Below are 13,702 nucleotides of genomic sequence, written 5' to 3'. Positions count from 1 at the left end.
TGTATAGTATGTATGTATGTATGTATATGTATGTATGTATATGTATGTATGTATATCTGTATGTTATGTATATATGTATATATTGTATTGTATGTTATGATATTATTGTATATAGATTGTATGTAATGTATATATGTATGTATGTATATGTATATATGTATGTATGTATATATATATATGTATGTATGTATGTATGTATATATATATATGTATATATATATATATATATATATATATATATATATATATATATATATATATATATATATACAGCGTTTTCGGTCGTTTTCAGTGGATCCGTCTGGACGCAAATATTCTTGAAATGATGCAGAGGAAGACGGAGAAAAAAAAGATCGTTTTCATCCATGTGGACGGGCCCTCAGGCCACTTGTCCTCCGCTGTTGTGTCTTTGCTCCTCTCAGAGGGTTATACTCAGTTCTGAAACAGAAAAAACTATTTGGTATTTCTCGACAGGAAAAACCTCAGTTAGCCAACAGAAAGGCAGTAAAAAGTGTACAGAATATTATACATACATGGCCTTGTATTAAATAACACGCTATTGATTGTTCAAACAAGTAGTGTGTGTGTATCAAAGCCTGGTATATATTTGTTTTGTACCATAGAGTTCCATTTATGCAGAAAAAAATATTAAAAACACTAAAAGGTTGGAATCAGTCCATTAGATCATGTCAACTGACAGCAGTGTTTCGATATATTATTTCAAAAAACTATGTGTCCAGCACACATGAACATATAAAATCACTCACACACACACCCTCTTTGCTTTAAATCAGTTCTGTGAAGTTGTCAGACACAGCCTCAGCCTGTCAGTAGGAAAAAAAAAACACTTTTATTGGCTGTAACTTTGAGAATCAGTGTTGCCCCAAAGGATTACATTTCAGCCGTTACAGCTGTGTTAGGGCTATCAGCTGAGGAGATCTACCTAACCAATTGCACATCATCTCTTTATCTCTCTTCTTCCAGTTGCCGTACTGATGCTTTTCATTCATAACTCTGAGAAAGACCCACCCCACCTCCTGCATCTGCCTCTTTCTGTTTGATCGTTCTTTTTTCTTCTTCTCTCTCCATGTTGCCATCCACCCACACTCAGTAGAGCACTGATACACACACACACACTGGTCAGATGACTCTAATTTCCAGCAGTCAGCAACAGCAGAGCCACAGAGCTGATATCAGTTCACCAGAAGATGTTTAACCGCTGTGAGACTTGAGTTCCTAGATTATATTTGACTTTTAGCCAATACCATCCGGTCTCAAGGTTTAACTAGGTGAGATAGAGCATTAAAAAGTCATGAGACTGCTTCAGACAGGCCATGTTTGAACTTAGTGTAAATTTAATGGGCCAAATTCATAGATATGAATGACCTGTGTCTTGGAGAAAACATGGATGTTAATGAGGCATGGACATTGTATCAAAACATGCTACTGAAGTGCATCATGGGAAATAGTGGAATTGTAATAGATTTTTGGAATTTGACCCATACAAGGGACTAAATAGAGGATATCTGGGCCTCTGTTGCCTCAGTTTCGACTAGGGATGCATGATACTCCTTGGCCCGATAACGGCTCATTTACACACTGCCATGGCCAAAATAGTTCACACACTTTAACATTTCATTTGACCGCCTTTAGCTTTGATTATTGCACACATTCGCCGTGACATCGTTCTGATAAGCTTCTATTTTCGTTCAAAGTTGCATCCGTTTTTCACCAAGTTCTTGTTTCGATGATGGGAGAATCGTGCTGCTGCATAAAGTCTTCCCAAAGATTCTAAACGAGGTTAAGGTCTGGACTCTGTCGTGGGCAATCCATGTGTGAAAATGATGTTTCATGCTCCCTAAACCACTTTTACACAATTTGAGCCCGATGAATCCTGGCATTGTCAGCTTTGGACATACCCGTGATATCAGGGAATAGAAAATCCACAGATAAAGAACCTTGCTCATTCAGTATATTCAGGAAGTCAGTTTATGACTGAATCAACCCTAGTTCATGACGTTGCTCCCACAGGCTAGTACGGTAGGCGCTAGGTATGATGGGTGCATCATTCATCTGCCTCTCTTCTTATCCTGATGCAGCCATCACTCTGCAGTGTTTCCCACTCATTGACTACTTTGTGGCGGTGCGCCACAGAACCAAGACCAACCGCTTCATACTGCATTTTTTAGGGGGTTTTTTTGTGCTACTTAAAAACGCAGCGTGTCGGTTTGGCTGCATTTCCTTTCCTCCTCTGCCTCTGTCCCGCGCACACCGCGTGTGATATTTGGTGCAGGCGGCTGGCGAAAGTCAAGAGTTTTGTATAAGTTGTTTTCTTAAGGCTCCACAGCTGTTTAGTCCCAATCCCTTGAGTTTTATTCACTTCCTGCATGTGAAAATGCTCTTACTTTAACTATTGAACATAGCTGTGTTAGTTCTAATGCTGATTTTTTTTCTGACCACATTTCTTCCTGGAAGATAATGGTTCACCACTATCCTTCCGGGTTTTAATAATGCATTGGATAGTTCTTAACCCAATTTTAGTAGTTTCAGCAATCTCCTTAGTTGTTTTCTTTGCGTGATGCAGGCCAATAATTTGGCATTTTTTCAGGACCACAGGATATGTCTTCTGACATAGTTGTTATGAAATGAGAAGCTCCTCACTGCAACAGTTAGTGATGAATAGCTTGTTGCCAGCTGAAACATACTAATCGCTGCAGTAATTATCCAATGGAAGGCTCTTACCTATTTGTGTAGTTAAATCCAGGTGGTGACTTTTGTGTTAAAGGTCGTGTCTTGTTCTGGTATTTTCTCTCTCCAGGTAAAATGACCTCTTACCCTGAGCTTGACGAGCAGATCGACTTTCTCGCTGCCATTATCAGTGAACAGAGAACTGAGTCCAGGCTGTCAGGTACTAATTAGTCCACTTCATTACCCTTGTTTGTATTTACCACAACTTTTATAATGACTCTTTTAATTCTTTTTCCCAGCTCCATCCTCCCATGATATACCTAAACCTCAATCCCAGCAGCTCAGTGTGGCCAGCCCCACTGACAGAGCATCCACCACAGAGCAGACTACGAGCCACAGTGTCTTGCTCACCAGTGTGGCTGCAGCCACCGCCTCCACCAGAAACAACACCCCGGCTCTGCTCAGCGATCCCATCATCCTCCCCTACCCGTCTAACGACCGTGTCTTCATCAGTAAGTCCTCTCTGTCCTTTTGTCAAGACTAGCTTCTTGTTTCTTTGTTGTTGCTACTCTCAATGTATCTATATATCTGACCTGAGTGCTGTGGTGAAGGAAGGTGGTTGGCATTTGTGGCATTTATGAGAGACACAAAAAGTTACATTAACAGAGCACATACAGTACAGTTCCAAGCCCTTGCACTACACACACAATTCCGAATAGTATAAAAGATTGATGCAATTAGAAGGCAAATCAAACCTGCAACAATAAGAAAGGGGATGAAATGAAGTAAAGGTCTGGACCCTGCAGTCAACTTGAAGAGACTCCAATAGAGCAGCAGTCATGCTATGCAGGATCAAGGTGATGTCTGAACAAATGAGTCTTTTGCGCCAGATGGAGAGTGATTCCGCTGTCCCAACAGTGGTCGGGAGTTCATTCCACCACTGAGGTGCCAAAACGGAGAGGAGTTACGACTTCACCGAGCGGGCTTTGTTTGCTCTCAGCGATGGGGGTACCAGTCGGCCAGCTGATGTAGAAGAGCAGAGTGCTCTCGCTGGGGCGTGTGGTCTGACCAGTGTTTGGAGGTAGACGGGTGCAGTTCCATTGAAGGCCTTGAAGGCCAGCACCATCGTCATGAATCGGATGCAGACTGCAACAGGAAGCCAGTGGAAGTCACGGAGGAGGGGGGTAGACTGTAAACGAGCCGTGCGGCAGCGTTCTGGATACGCTGCAGCGGTTTAGTCACAGAGCCTGGGAGTCCAGCCAAGAGGGAGTTGCAGTAGTCCAGGCAGGAGATGACCAGCGCTTGGACCAGGAGTTGTGTTGTGTCTTTTGTAAGGAAAGACCGGATCCTGCAGATGTTGTAGAGGGCAAATGTGCAGGATTGGGCCACAGCAGTGATGTGGGTACAGGACAGTCCGTCATCAAGGATTATGCCCAGGCTCCTCACCGTCAACGAAGGCGATACTGTGACATCCTCGACAGTGACTGACAGGTCCATGTGAGGGCAGTCTTTCTCCGTGATGGGGAGGAGTTCAGATTTACCAAGGTTGAGTTGTTGACCAGAGGGGAGCATGTTTTCACACTCCTAAAGGACAGGATGGTCCGGATTCCTTGTGATAAATTCAGCTCTCAGTGAGGATTTACGACATTGAACATTTTATGACACTGTGGTGGCATCAGCAGTGATCAAAGTAATTTCCTCTGCACCCCAAAGGACCGCAGTCTCCTCTTGCACAGGGCATTTGTGTTGTCAGTCCAGTCCAGTTTATTGTTTAGGTGAACACTGAGGTGTTGTTATTTTGCTACCATCTCTATGTCCAAGCCCTGGATGTTCACTGATGTGATATGTGGTGTCTGAATGTTTCTGGGACAGCAACACATCTACATGTACTACCACCGGCCTCAACAAGTAAGCAGTTGTTTGAATAGCTAGGGAGTCAGTAGTACGTTACACAAACCATCATGTACAGCACCAATAGTATATCTCACGATGAGCTAACGCACAGATTTGGTTTAAATGTTGTTTAAATGCTCATTTTCAGTCATGGAGATAAAAATGATGGAAAAAGAAAAAAGTCTTGCATTGACGTCCAAAGACTTCAGACTGTGAAACATTACAGCCGTTCATAAAACGAACTCCTTTGTCTGAAGGAACATTAGCACTTCATGCTTGGAGATCTCGGGACTGACCACAGATATATAATGGGATGTAAGAAGCAAAGCTGGTACTTTACTGTCATTTAGTTCTGCCTCACTGCATTACTTCCATCAATGCTCTTTTCAAAGCAGATACCACACCCTCACAGCAGCTTTTCTTTTCACTCCACACACTCCCTTTGCTTCCAACACATATTCAAAGCTTTCAGTCAGGAATCATGTCATCCACTGACAATAACAGACCTGCACTGCACTCGCTCCCCCTAACTGTCTGTATGTATTTCTTCTCAGTCATGAGCAGCGTCTTCATCATAGCCGGGTCGCTAGCCTTGATCGTAGCAGGAGCCTGTTGGGTGAGGTAAGATATTATTCCTCCCTTTCTGAACTACTGCAGGATACTCCAAATGTCAGCTCTCTGCCTTCCACCATTTAATGATGCAGCTAGCAGATTCGCTATATTTTTGCCAGTATTCAGACTTGAGGCATTAAGAAATCAATTACATGTTGAATATTGGTTGAACTAAATCGGTTGGAATAGGACAACTTACTGGTGTATAAAATTTCAGTACCTGTTTTAATTACCCAGGGATCAAAAAGACATCCTAAAGTTGCTGCTCTTGTCTGACCGGCAGTCTAAAACTCAAAGAGACTTTTACTGTTTACTGTTATAGAAGACTAAGAAAACTACAAATAATCACATTTAAGAGGTATGAATCAAATAATTCTTGGCACGTTTTCGTGAAACAATTAATCTTTATCAAAATGAATATCCTGTCAATTGACTGATGAATTATTATAATTATAATTATACAGCCTCCAGCTGTTCCAGCTCTGCTTGTGTTTAGTGTCATCATCTCAAATTAAGCTGTGGCCCAAATCATATCAAATCAAGTTTTTTTATGTAGTCCAAAATCACAATCACAGTCTGTACAGTTTCGTTTCGTTTTCTTTCGCTTTCTCCATGCGGGTCGCAGGTGATGTTACCGCTTTATACCACCTTTTTCAAGGTGGAGCGGGGGTTACTGGGGCCAAATCCAGTGAATCTATGGGCGAAGGCCAGGGTACTCCCTGGATCAGGGCCCTTACTGATGGCAGTGGCTGCCACGAAGGTGCCAACTGCACATCAGGAGCAATCTTGCTCAAGGATACCTCGGCATGTAGCTCAGTCCTGCCCCGGGGAGCCAGGGATTCGAGCCAGCTGAGCTACAGCCGCCCCAGTCTGTACAGTGTCTTGCATATACTAATGTGAAACCTGTGAGAGACAGATTGAAAAAATAAAAAGATTCATTCATAAGGAAGAGCAACTTAGTAGTGTGTCTTTTGTTAGACTTTCACAGCTATTATGCAGATCCAGAAAAATACTTCATTTGATCAAAGTGAATACCAAACATAACTGAACAAAGATTTTGTAAAGCACAAAATAGAAGTTGCTGTTTGAAATGATTTGTTTTGTTCCTTACATTACCTGGAAGAAAATGCTGAGAATGATGCTGGAAGTTTTTATTGTGCACGGTTTTAAAAAGGTACTAATTTTGCTTTAAGATCATATCAATTCATTCCAAATCCATTCACAAATCCGAAATCAAGTATTGAACCAGGAACCATCCTCCAGTGTGTTCATATTTGTTCCTACTGCAGGTTGCAGAAAGGTGTCCATCTGACTCAGAAGGTGGACTACCCTGTATATGGACTTATGAGAGCCCAAACTTTTGACAGTTTGGTGAGTATCAAATCTTTATTGTGTTACAAGGACTTCTTAAGTTTCCCAAAAAAAACTCAAACATGTATGTTCAGTTCTTATCAAGATGTCAGTGTAGTCTCAAATGTAGTTTTTTTAGTTAGACTTACTGTCAGTTGTTTAAACCTGCATCAATCTAGATTACTTTAACATAAGTATATGATTATGTGCATGTGAAAAACAAACCCACACAGAAAGAAGCATAAAACATAATCAATTAAAAGTTTTGTAATCCAAGTCTGCAGAAAACTGAGGTCCCAAATTGATCCAAAAACATGTTTACACCCTCAACATGCAGCTGAGCTTGTGCATCCTCTTCAGACTAACATTAAGGGAACATTCAGACTAAATCAGTAGGTTTGTGCGGCAGTGTGAGAGTGTCACTCCATGGTCTATGTGTAGGATGTGTTGGGAGCCCCCGCTGATCAGTTTGCCAACATGTGAAGCTGTGTATGTTGTTATGGTACCAGCATGCTGGTTCTACTACTAAAAAAGTAATAAACAGCCACAGTGTGAGGCAGATCCTTACTGTGTGTTTTAAACTGAAGCACAAGACCAAACTGACTTTTTGGGTGAAACGTTCCTTTGAGCAAACAACAAATAATTCAAGAGTAAAAAGAGCATGCAGGTTGTGTTGTGAATATAAGGACAGTATGTCTGAACAGTATGTCTGTTTTCTAATTAATGGCAGTACTGTAATGCTATAACTTTGATTCTCAATGCGTCCTCTCTCAGCCTTTTTAACACAGACAACGTTTTTAATAAGCCAGGATACAGGAACATGTGCAGCACTGACACATGCTGCCAAGTGAATGTCAACTGAGCAGTGTGAGTAGATGTGAATGAATACCAGTGATATCTCATGTCCCCTCTGCCCCTCCTTGTGTTCCAGCCTGGGGACAAGAAGCTGGCCCACAGTGCTCAAATGTACCACTACCAGCACCAGAAACAGCAGATGCTTTCCCTGGAGAAGTGAGTCACCCTCTGTGCAGACATGTTCATCTGGCCTCGGCATGTGTATATCTGTCTCCTGCCCCCTGTCCCTCACCCCTTCTGCCCTCTCTGCCTCTTTGAGTCTGTGTTGTCCTCTGAATATTTTATGACTTAATTTCTGAATGTGTGTGTGTGTGTGTGTGTGTGTGTGTATGTGTGTGTATGTGTCTGACTGCTGCTTGCGTGTGTTTGTGTGTGTGTGACCGCTGCAGACACAGGGATGAGCCCAAAGTTCCTGACTCAGGAGCCTCAACGGATGAGGAGAACGAAGATGGAGACTTCACAGTGTATGAGTGTCCTGGACTGGCACCTGTGAGTAAACGCTGCATTATTATTAACTTTTATTCAAAATTTTGCAGCTTATCATCAAATCCTGTAAGCCTTTGACCAATATTAAAGAACACAATTATGGCAAATAACTGAAAACCATTAATATCATCGTAATTATCATAATTTGGCCATGTATCACAGTCGCCATGTCTAAACTGTTCAAAATTTTGCAGTCCAAAACCCCGCCAATGCCGATCTCTTGCAGGCTAAATATTTGGTTGAGTCAGAGATGGGTCGGGGAGGCAAGAACCAGCTACAGTCACTCTTTGGTCGTCTGGGAATTAAGTTGTATGGAGGCAGACACTTCGCAGAGCCCAGTCGTTGATAAAATGCAGCATCAAACTCATGCAAGGCTGCATGGTTCGGCTGAACCATAGGTCTGTTGGAGTTGAGTAAAACAACACCCCTCCAGCGATCTTTTCATGTGTGCATTTGTACAGGTGAGGCAAGGCAACTTTGGCAAAATACTTGTGGCTTGGTACCACATACCTGGGGTTGAAAGTTTTCAGTTTGTTAATAAACCCCAGCTTTTCCACTGTATATATGGGCACCATATCTTAGGTGATACGCAACGTGACTGCATCTGCAAGATGGTGCTGCTGTAGTAGGACACCATCGTGACTGCTCCACTCAGACTGTGCGTTTTATTTGGTATTTACTTAGTTTTATTGGTACCATCTCCCTGCAGTCTGCCCTAAATAGATATGAGCGCAGTACGCTCCTGAACATTGCAAGTGTAACTTCATACTTTGTTTCTGAAGTTATGTGCGATAATCACACCTGGCTGAAGGAGATCCTCCGGGACGCCGGCCTTAACAATGGAGACAGGCCTCAGCGGAATTGCAGGGGGAAGAAACACTGCGGAAACGGGCCGGCGTGTGAAACAGACTGCGAGTGATTGCACACTGTCCACCCCTGCCCAGTGCCCTGCTAGCTTACGTTCAATCTCTGAACAACAAGCTTAACGACATGACGGCTTGGATTCGTTTCCAGAGGAACATACGGGATTGCAGCATATTCTGCCTCTCCGAGACGTGGCTCTCCCCTGCGGTGCCAGAGCACGCCGTTCAACCAGCCGATACTTTCTCCGTGTTTCGGATGGACAGAACGGAGGAATCGGATAAATCTAAAGGTGGTGGAGTGAGTCTCATGACCAACAGCAACTGGTATGACCCTAGAAACGTCTTGCTGTTGTCTCTTTCCTGCTGGCTTAACCTGAAACACCTAACACTGCTGTCGCCCTTTCTACCTGCCCCTTACTTCGGCAACACTAGAGGTCAGACGCTGGTCCACCCAATCAGAGGACATGCTTCAGGACACACTGAGTGACGCTGACTGGAACATGTTTTGGTCGAGCTCTGATATCATTTTCACAATAGCATTTTCCACAATAATGATGATAAATTTATGACATTTATTTTCTAGTTTTTTTTTTATGTTTCATCAGTTTTCCTCTACCTAGAAAACACTACATCAACAGCCAATCGCACAGCAGAGAAACAAATGCATGTGGCTGATGCATGTTTCTGGCCCCTCCCACTTACATCAATTCACGGTGACCACCTGTGTGGTCCGACCAGCGTAACTGAGTGTGAGAAAACTGACAAAGACGAAGAAATTGAAGCAAAGAAAGGTCATACCACTTAGGTTATTTGGAAATAGTTTGGCTACTATAAAATAGTGGTCTGACAAAGGACAGATCAGCATTGGGTGCAAAATGTGTCGGCGGCAGCCAACCTCTTCCATCATCTCATAAGGAGCCGTCCCAAAGCGAGTTTGCTCTGTAATGTTACTGTCAGCCTCCCCGCAAGTAGCCTGCAGACCAGCCACACTGCTTCTACTAGTCAGACATCACTATGACAACCAACAATCACTGCAGCTTTTTCCGCCATTGCCCCATATCAGAAGAAATTGAAGCGATACAAATACATAACCAGTGCAATTACACACAGCACCCCTAAAGATATGATGCCTATAAGTACAGTTTAAAAACAGGGCGTCAAGAAGCTAATGACGTCACGGATTCTTAGTACACTCCAAACATCAGTCACCACCGATATGTGGTCTGGTCGCACGTCTGAACCACATCAGGTCTTGCAGAACAGGAGGCTAATGAAACTAAACTGAACAACATCTTGCAAGCTCATGAATGTGCAATATTCAAAGAATACAGTAGCATAATCATCCTCAACCTTTAACTTTTTATTATTTTATTTGATCAATTTTCAGTTCAGTGTACTACCTCTAAAATGTTTGAGAATTTTTTTTTTGCACAGCTGACAGATTGGTTGCAATTGTATTGTACTGCTGCTGTTCTTGTATAATTGCATGTGATAAATAAACCTTTGAATCTTTTAAATCATCGGTAATAGCTGTCCACTGGGCCCCTTTCTTGTCATACGGGATACAATTGGAAAATGATTCTTCTAATGCTGACTGCTTTTTAGTGGTTGTTTGTGGGCTGCCGTGGTCTTGTACATCTCCTAGTGAACAACATTTGTCTCACTCTGATGCATGCGTCTGTTTGAGATGCTGAAATAAACTGGTCCTGCTTGCACCAGTCTTTAAACAAACTTTGCAGCATACGGGACTGTTTTTTTTGGAGGGGAACAAACTCTTTGCTTGCTGAGTTGTTGTATTTGTCTCTCTGTGGGACGTAAATGCAGGGGGGGAGGGGGGAGCCCACTGTGAAGTACAGGAGCCAATGGTGAGCAGCAGTGGAGGAAGTTAAAGAGAAAAACCATTTTCATTTTCAAAAATCTTTCTCAACCACAAACTTAAATTAATCAATAAAGTCGATTTATCAGCCAGCCCTACCCTAACGTTTGACTGACTTGTTGTTATACTGGGACCATTAAAAGAGTTCCCTTAATTTTTTTAAGCAGTATATCATTTACTTTTACAGCATTTAGCAGACGCTTTTGTCCAAAGCGACTTCCAGTAATTCTTACATGCATTCATACACTGATGGTGGTGGCTACCATGCAAGGTGCCAAGCAGCAAACTACATCAAAGGGCAGTTTGGGGTTAAGTATCTTCCCCAAGGACACTTTGACATGCAGACCAGGGGAATTGAACCAGTGACCTTTCGCTTACAAGATGCTGGCTCTACCTCTGAGCCACAGCCGCCGTATATATCATCATTTCCATATTGGTAACCTTGCCACCTGCTGAACCAGAATACAAGCAGGCAAGCCTGCACATCCTCTCACTGATATCTATTTATTTTACTTCTTTGTTTGCACTGGAACTTGGACTGCTTAGCCCGCATCATTCACGTGTCCCAATTCACATGGATGATCTTGTAATGTGTCATGCTCTGATCAGTCATGTATTGTGTAAATCATACAGTAATACATACATATATTAATGCAGCTTTAATGGAAATAAGATACTATTTATGCTTAGTCAATCAATCATCTTATGAGAGGTCATTAGGTATCAGATGTGTTTTTCCATCTATTGCGTCATCTTCCAGCTCCGACACAAAATGGATTTCATTACCTTTATCCACACTGCAATGTAATTTACTATTCAGATCCATTTAGAAAATTATGTAATGTGATTTTTGTTATGTTTAACCTGTCTTATAGATCCCAAAATCTGTCTTAAACAGTCATAACCCTGGAGGAGAAAACATTTCAGCACTGATAATGAACTCTGTAACCAACACTCCTGTCTCTTTCCATCTTTAGACTGGGGAAATGGAAGTGAAGAACCCGCTGTTTGATGACTCCACTCTTTACCTTCAGAAGTTCCACAAGTAAACCTGGACGTTTCACCCTTCAAATGCAGCAGTTGTGTGTACAAGTAGTTGAATTTACACACACACATACACTCCTGTGCTGTCCAACCCTTTTAATGGACAGGATTAAGAATGTACGGAGGAGCAGGAAGATGAGGAGTGGGGCGTTCATGGACATTTAGAGGACCTCACGCGGCTGGTTTCTTGGTCGGAGCAGGACTAAATCTGGGGCCAAGTTCTCTCATTCTGCAGCCACATCCTGTTTTTGTTTTTTTTATCTCATCACTCTTTGTGCTATTTTTGTCAACAAAATTGCAATCAGCCAACCTTTAAGGATTCTGAATGACTTCTGTCAGGTAGCAGATATGCATATTGAATATTATATCCTGTGTTTACGGAGCCATACCAGTCCAGTACAAGGACCGCTCTCTAAAGCCACTGAGCCATGACTCATTAGTTATATCACATATTCATGAATATCCATGTTTATTTGTCAGCAGATGAGTTCTCACTGCAGGTTTAACTTTCAATTAAGTATTTTTTAAGGAATGTGATTTTATTATTATTATTATTATTATTATTATTATTATTATTATTATTATTAATAATGATATTTCCTTCACCTCCATGCAGCACCGTGATCTTTATCAGTATGTTATGTAGCCAGCGTATTCTCAGTCTAGTTCCTCTATGCATGAAATGATGATGGTGTGTTATGAAACATGACGGTCAATATGCATTTACAGATCTTAAAGATAATTATGTGTCATATAGTGAGTGAGAGAGAGATACATAATTATATTCCACAATTTGAAACTTATTTACCTAGAACTCTGAACCAGAGTGAGTCCATCCTGCATATATGGAATCAGACTAACATGGCTTGTCTCTATGATTTTGTGATGTGTAAATAGATGCTATCATGTACAGGAAAGAGATCTTACCTCTCACTCGATGTGTGTGTTAACATGTTCCTCTAGATTCCGGAATGCTGTGTCAAATATTGAACTGTTGTTTGGCCATATCGTGAACTATATTTGCAGAGCTCCTACACACGTGGAAAGACGAGAAATGTCGTCAAAAAGGTTTTGAAAACCAATATGACCTATTACATTTGGTATGGTGCATCATAGCATTTAACTGAAATGTCATAGTTTTGTAGATAAAGTGAAAAGCAGAATGTATCCACAATTTTATAGCATTTCCCCATAGCGTATATTTTAACCGAAGAATCAAAGTTTAAATTCTACCATCTATTCACCAGGTAAAACATGACACCTTGGTTACATTGTGCTGACATCAAGGACAACTAATCAAATCATATATTTGAAAATATTTAAAGAAGACACTATTCTGCAGAAATCTAGACTATATGATAATTTCTGATACACATTTCTGATAAAAGGCTGAGATATACGTGTGTGTGTCTGTGTCTATATATATATATATATATGTGTGTGTATTTATATATATGTATGTATGTGTTTATATATATATATATATATATATATATATATATATATATATATATATATATATATATATATATATACATATATAAATATATATATATATATATATATATACATACATATATAAATATATATATGTATATATGTATATATATGTAAATATATATGTATATATGTATATATATGTACATATATGTGTATATATGTAAATATAAGTATATGTGTACATATATACGTATATATATATATATATATATGTATATATGTATATATATATATATATATATATATATATATATATATATATATATATATATATATATATATATATATATATATATATATATACATATATATTTACATATATATACATGTATATACATATACATATATACATATACGTGTGTGTGTGTATATATATATATATATATATATATATATATATATATATATATATATATATATATATATATATATATATATATATATATATATATATATATATATATACTGGTGGACTGGTGATCGGAAGCTGGTTCGAATCCCGGCTCGAAGCATGTCTGAAGTATGTCTGAACCCC

At 40.4% G+C, this 13,702-nt stretch overlaps 1 protein-coding gene across 1 annotated transcript in view; it reads left to right on the top strand.

Annotated features, from left to right (window-relative positions):
• npdc1b (neural proliferation, differentiation and control, 1b) overlaps nucleotides 1–13,066 on the top strand; it is a 32,377-nt gene extending 19,311 nt beyond the window's left edge. The window contains exons 3-9 of the mRNA XM_030418425.1: nucleotides 2,819–2,908; nucleotides 2,988–3,200; nucleotides 5,136–5,202; nucleotides 6,483–6,564; nucleotides 7,475–7,554; nucleotides 7,788–7,887; nucleotides 11,601–13,066. Coding sequence (XP_030274285.1) covers nucleotides 2,819–2,908; nucleotides 2,988–3,200; nucleotides 5,136–5,202; nucleotides 6,483–6,564; nucleotides 7,475–7,554; nucleotides 7,788–7,887; nucleotides 11,601–11,672 — 704 coding nt within the window. The 3' untranslated portion in view covers nucleotides 11,673–13,066. The remainder of the gene's footprint in view (nucleotides 1–2,818; nucleotides 2,909–2,987; nucleotides 3,201–5,135; nucleotides 5,203–6,482; nucleotides 6,565–7,474; nucleotides 7,555–7,787; nucleotides 7,888–11,600) is intronic.
• The last annotated feature ends 636 nt before the right edge of the window (nucleotides 13,067–13,702 follow it).

This window comes from Sparus aurata, chromosome 5, assembly GCF_900880675.1.
Source record: "Sparus aurata chromosome 5, fSpaAur1.1, whole genome shotgun sequence".
NCBI lineage: Eukaryota > Metazoa > Chordata > Actinopteri > Spariformes > Sparidae > Sparus > Sparus aurata.
The sequence above is the reverse complement of the archived record's forward strand: the minus strand, read 5'-3'. Positions and strand labels throughout refer to the sequence as shown.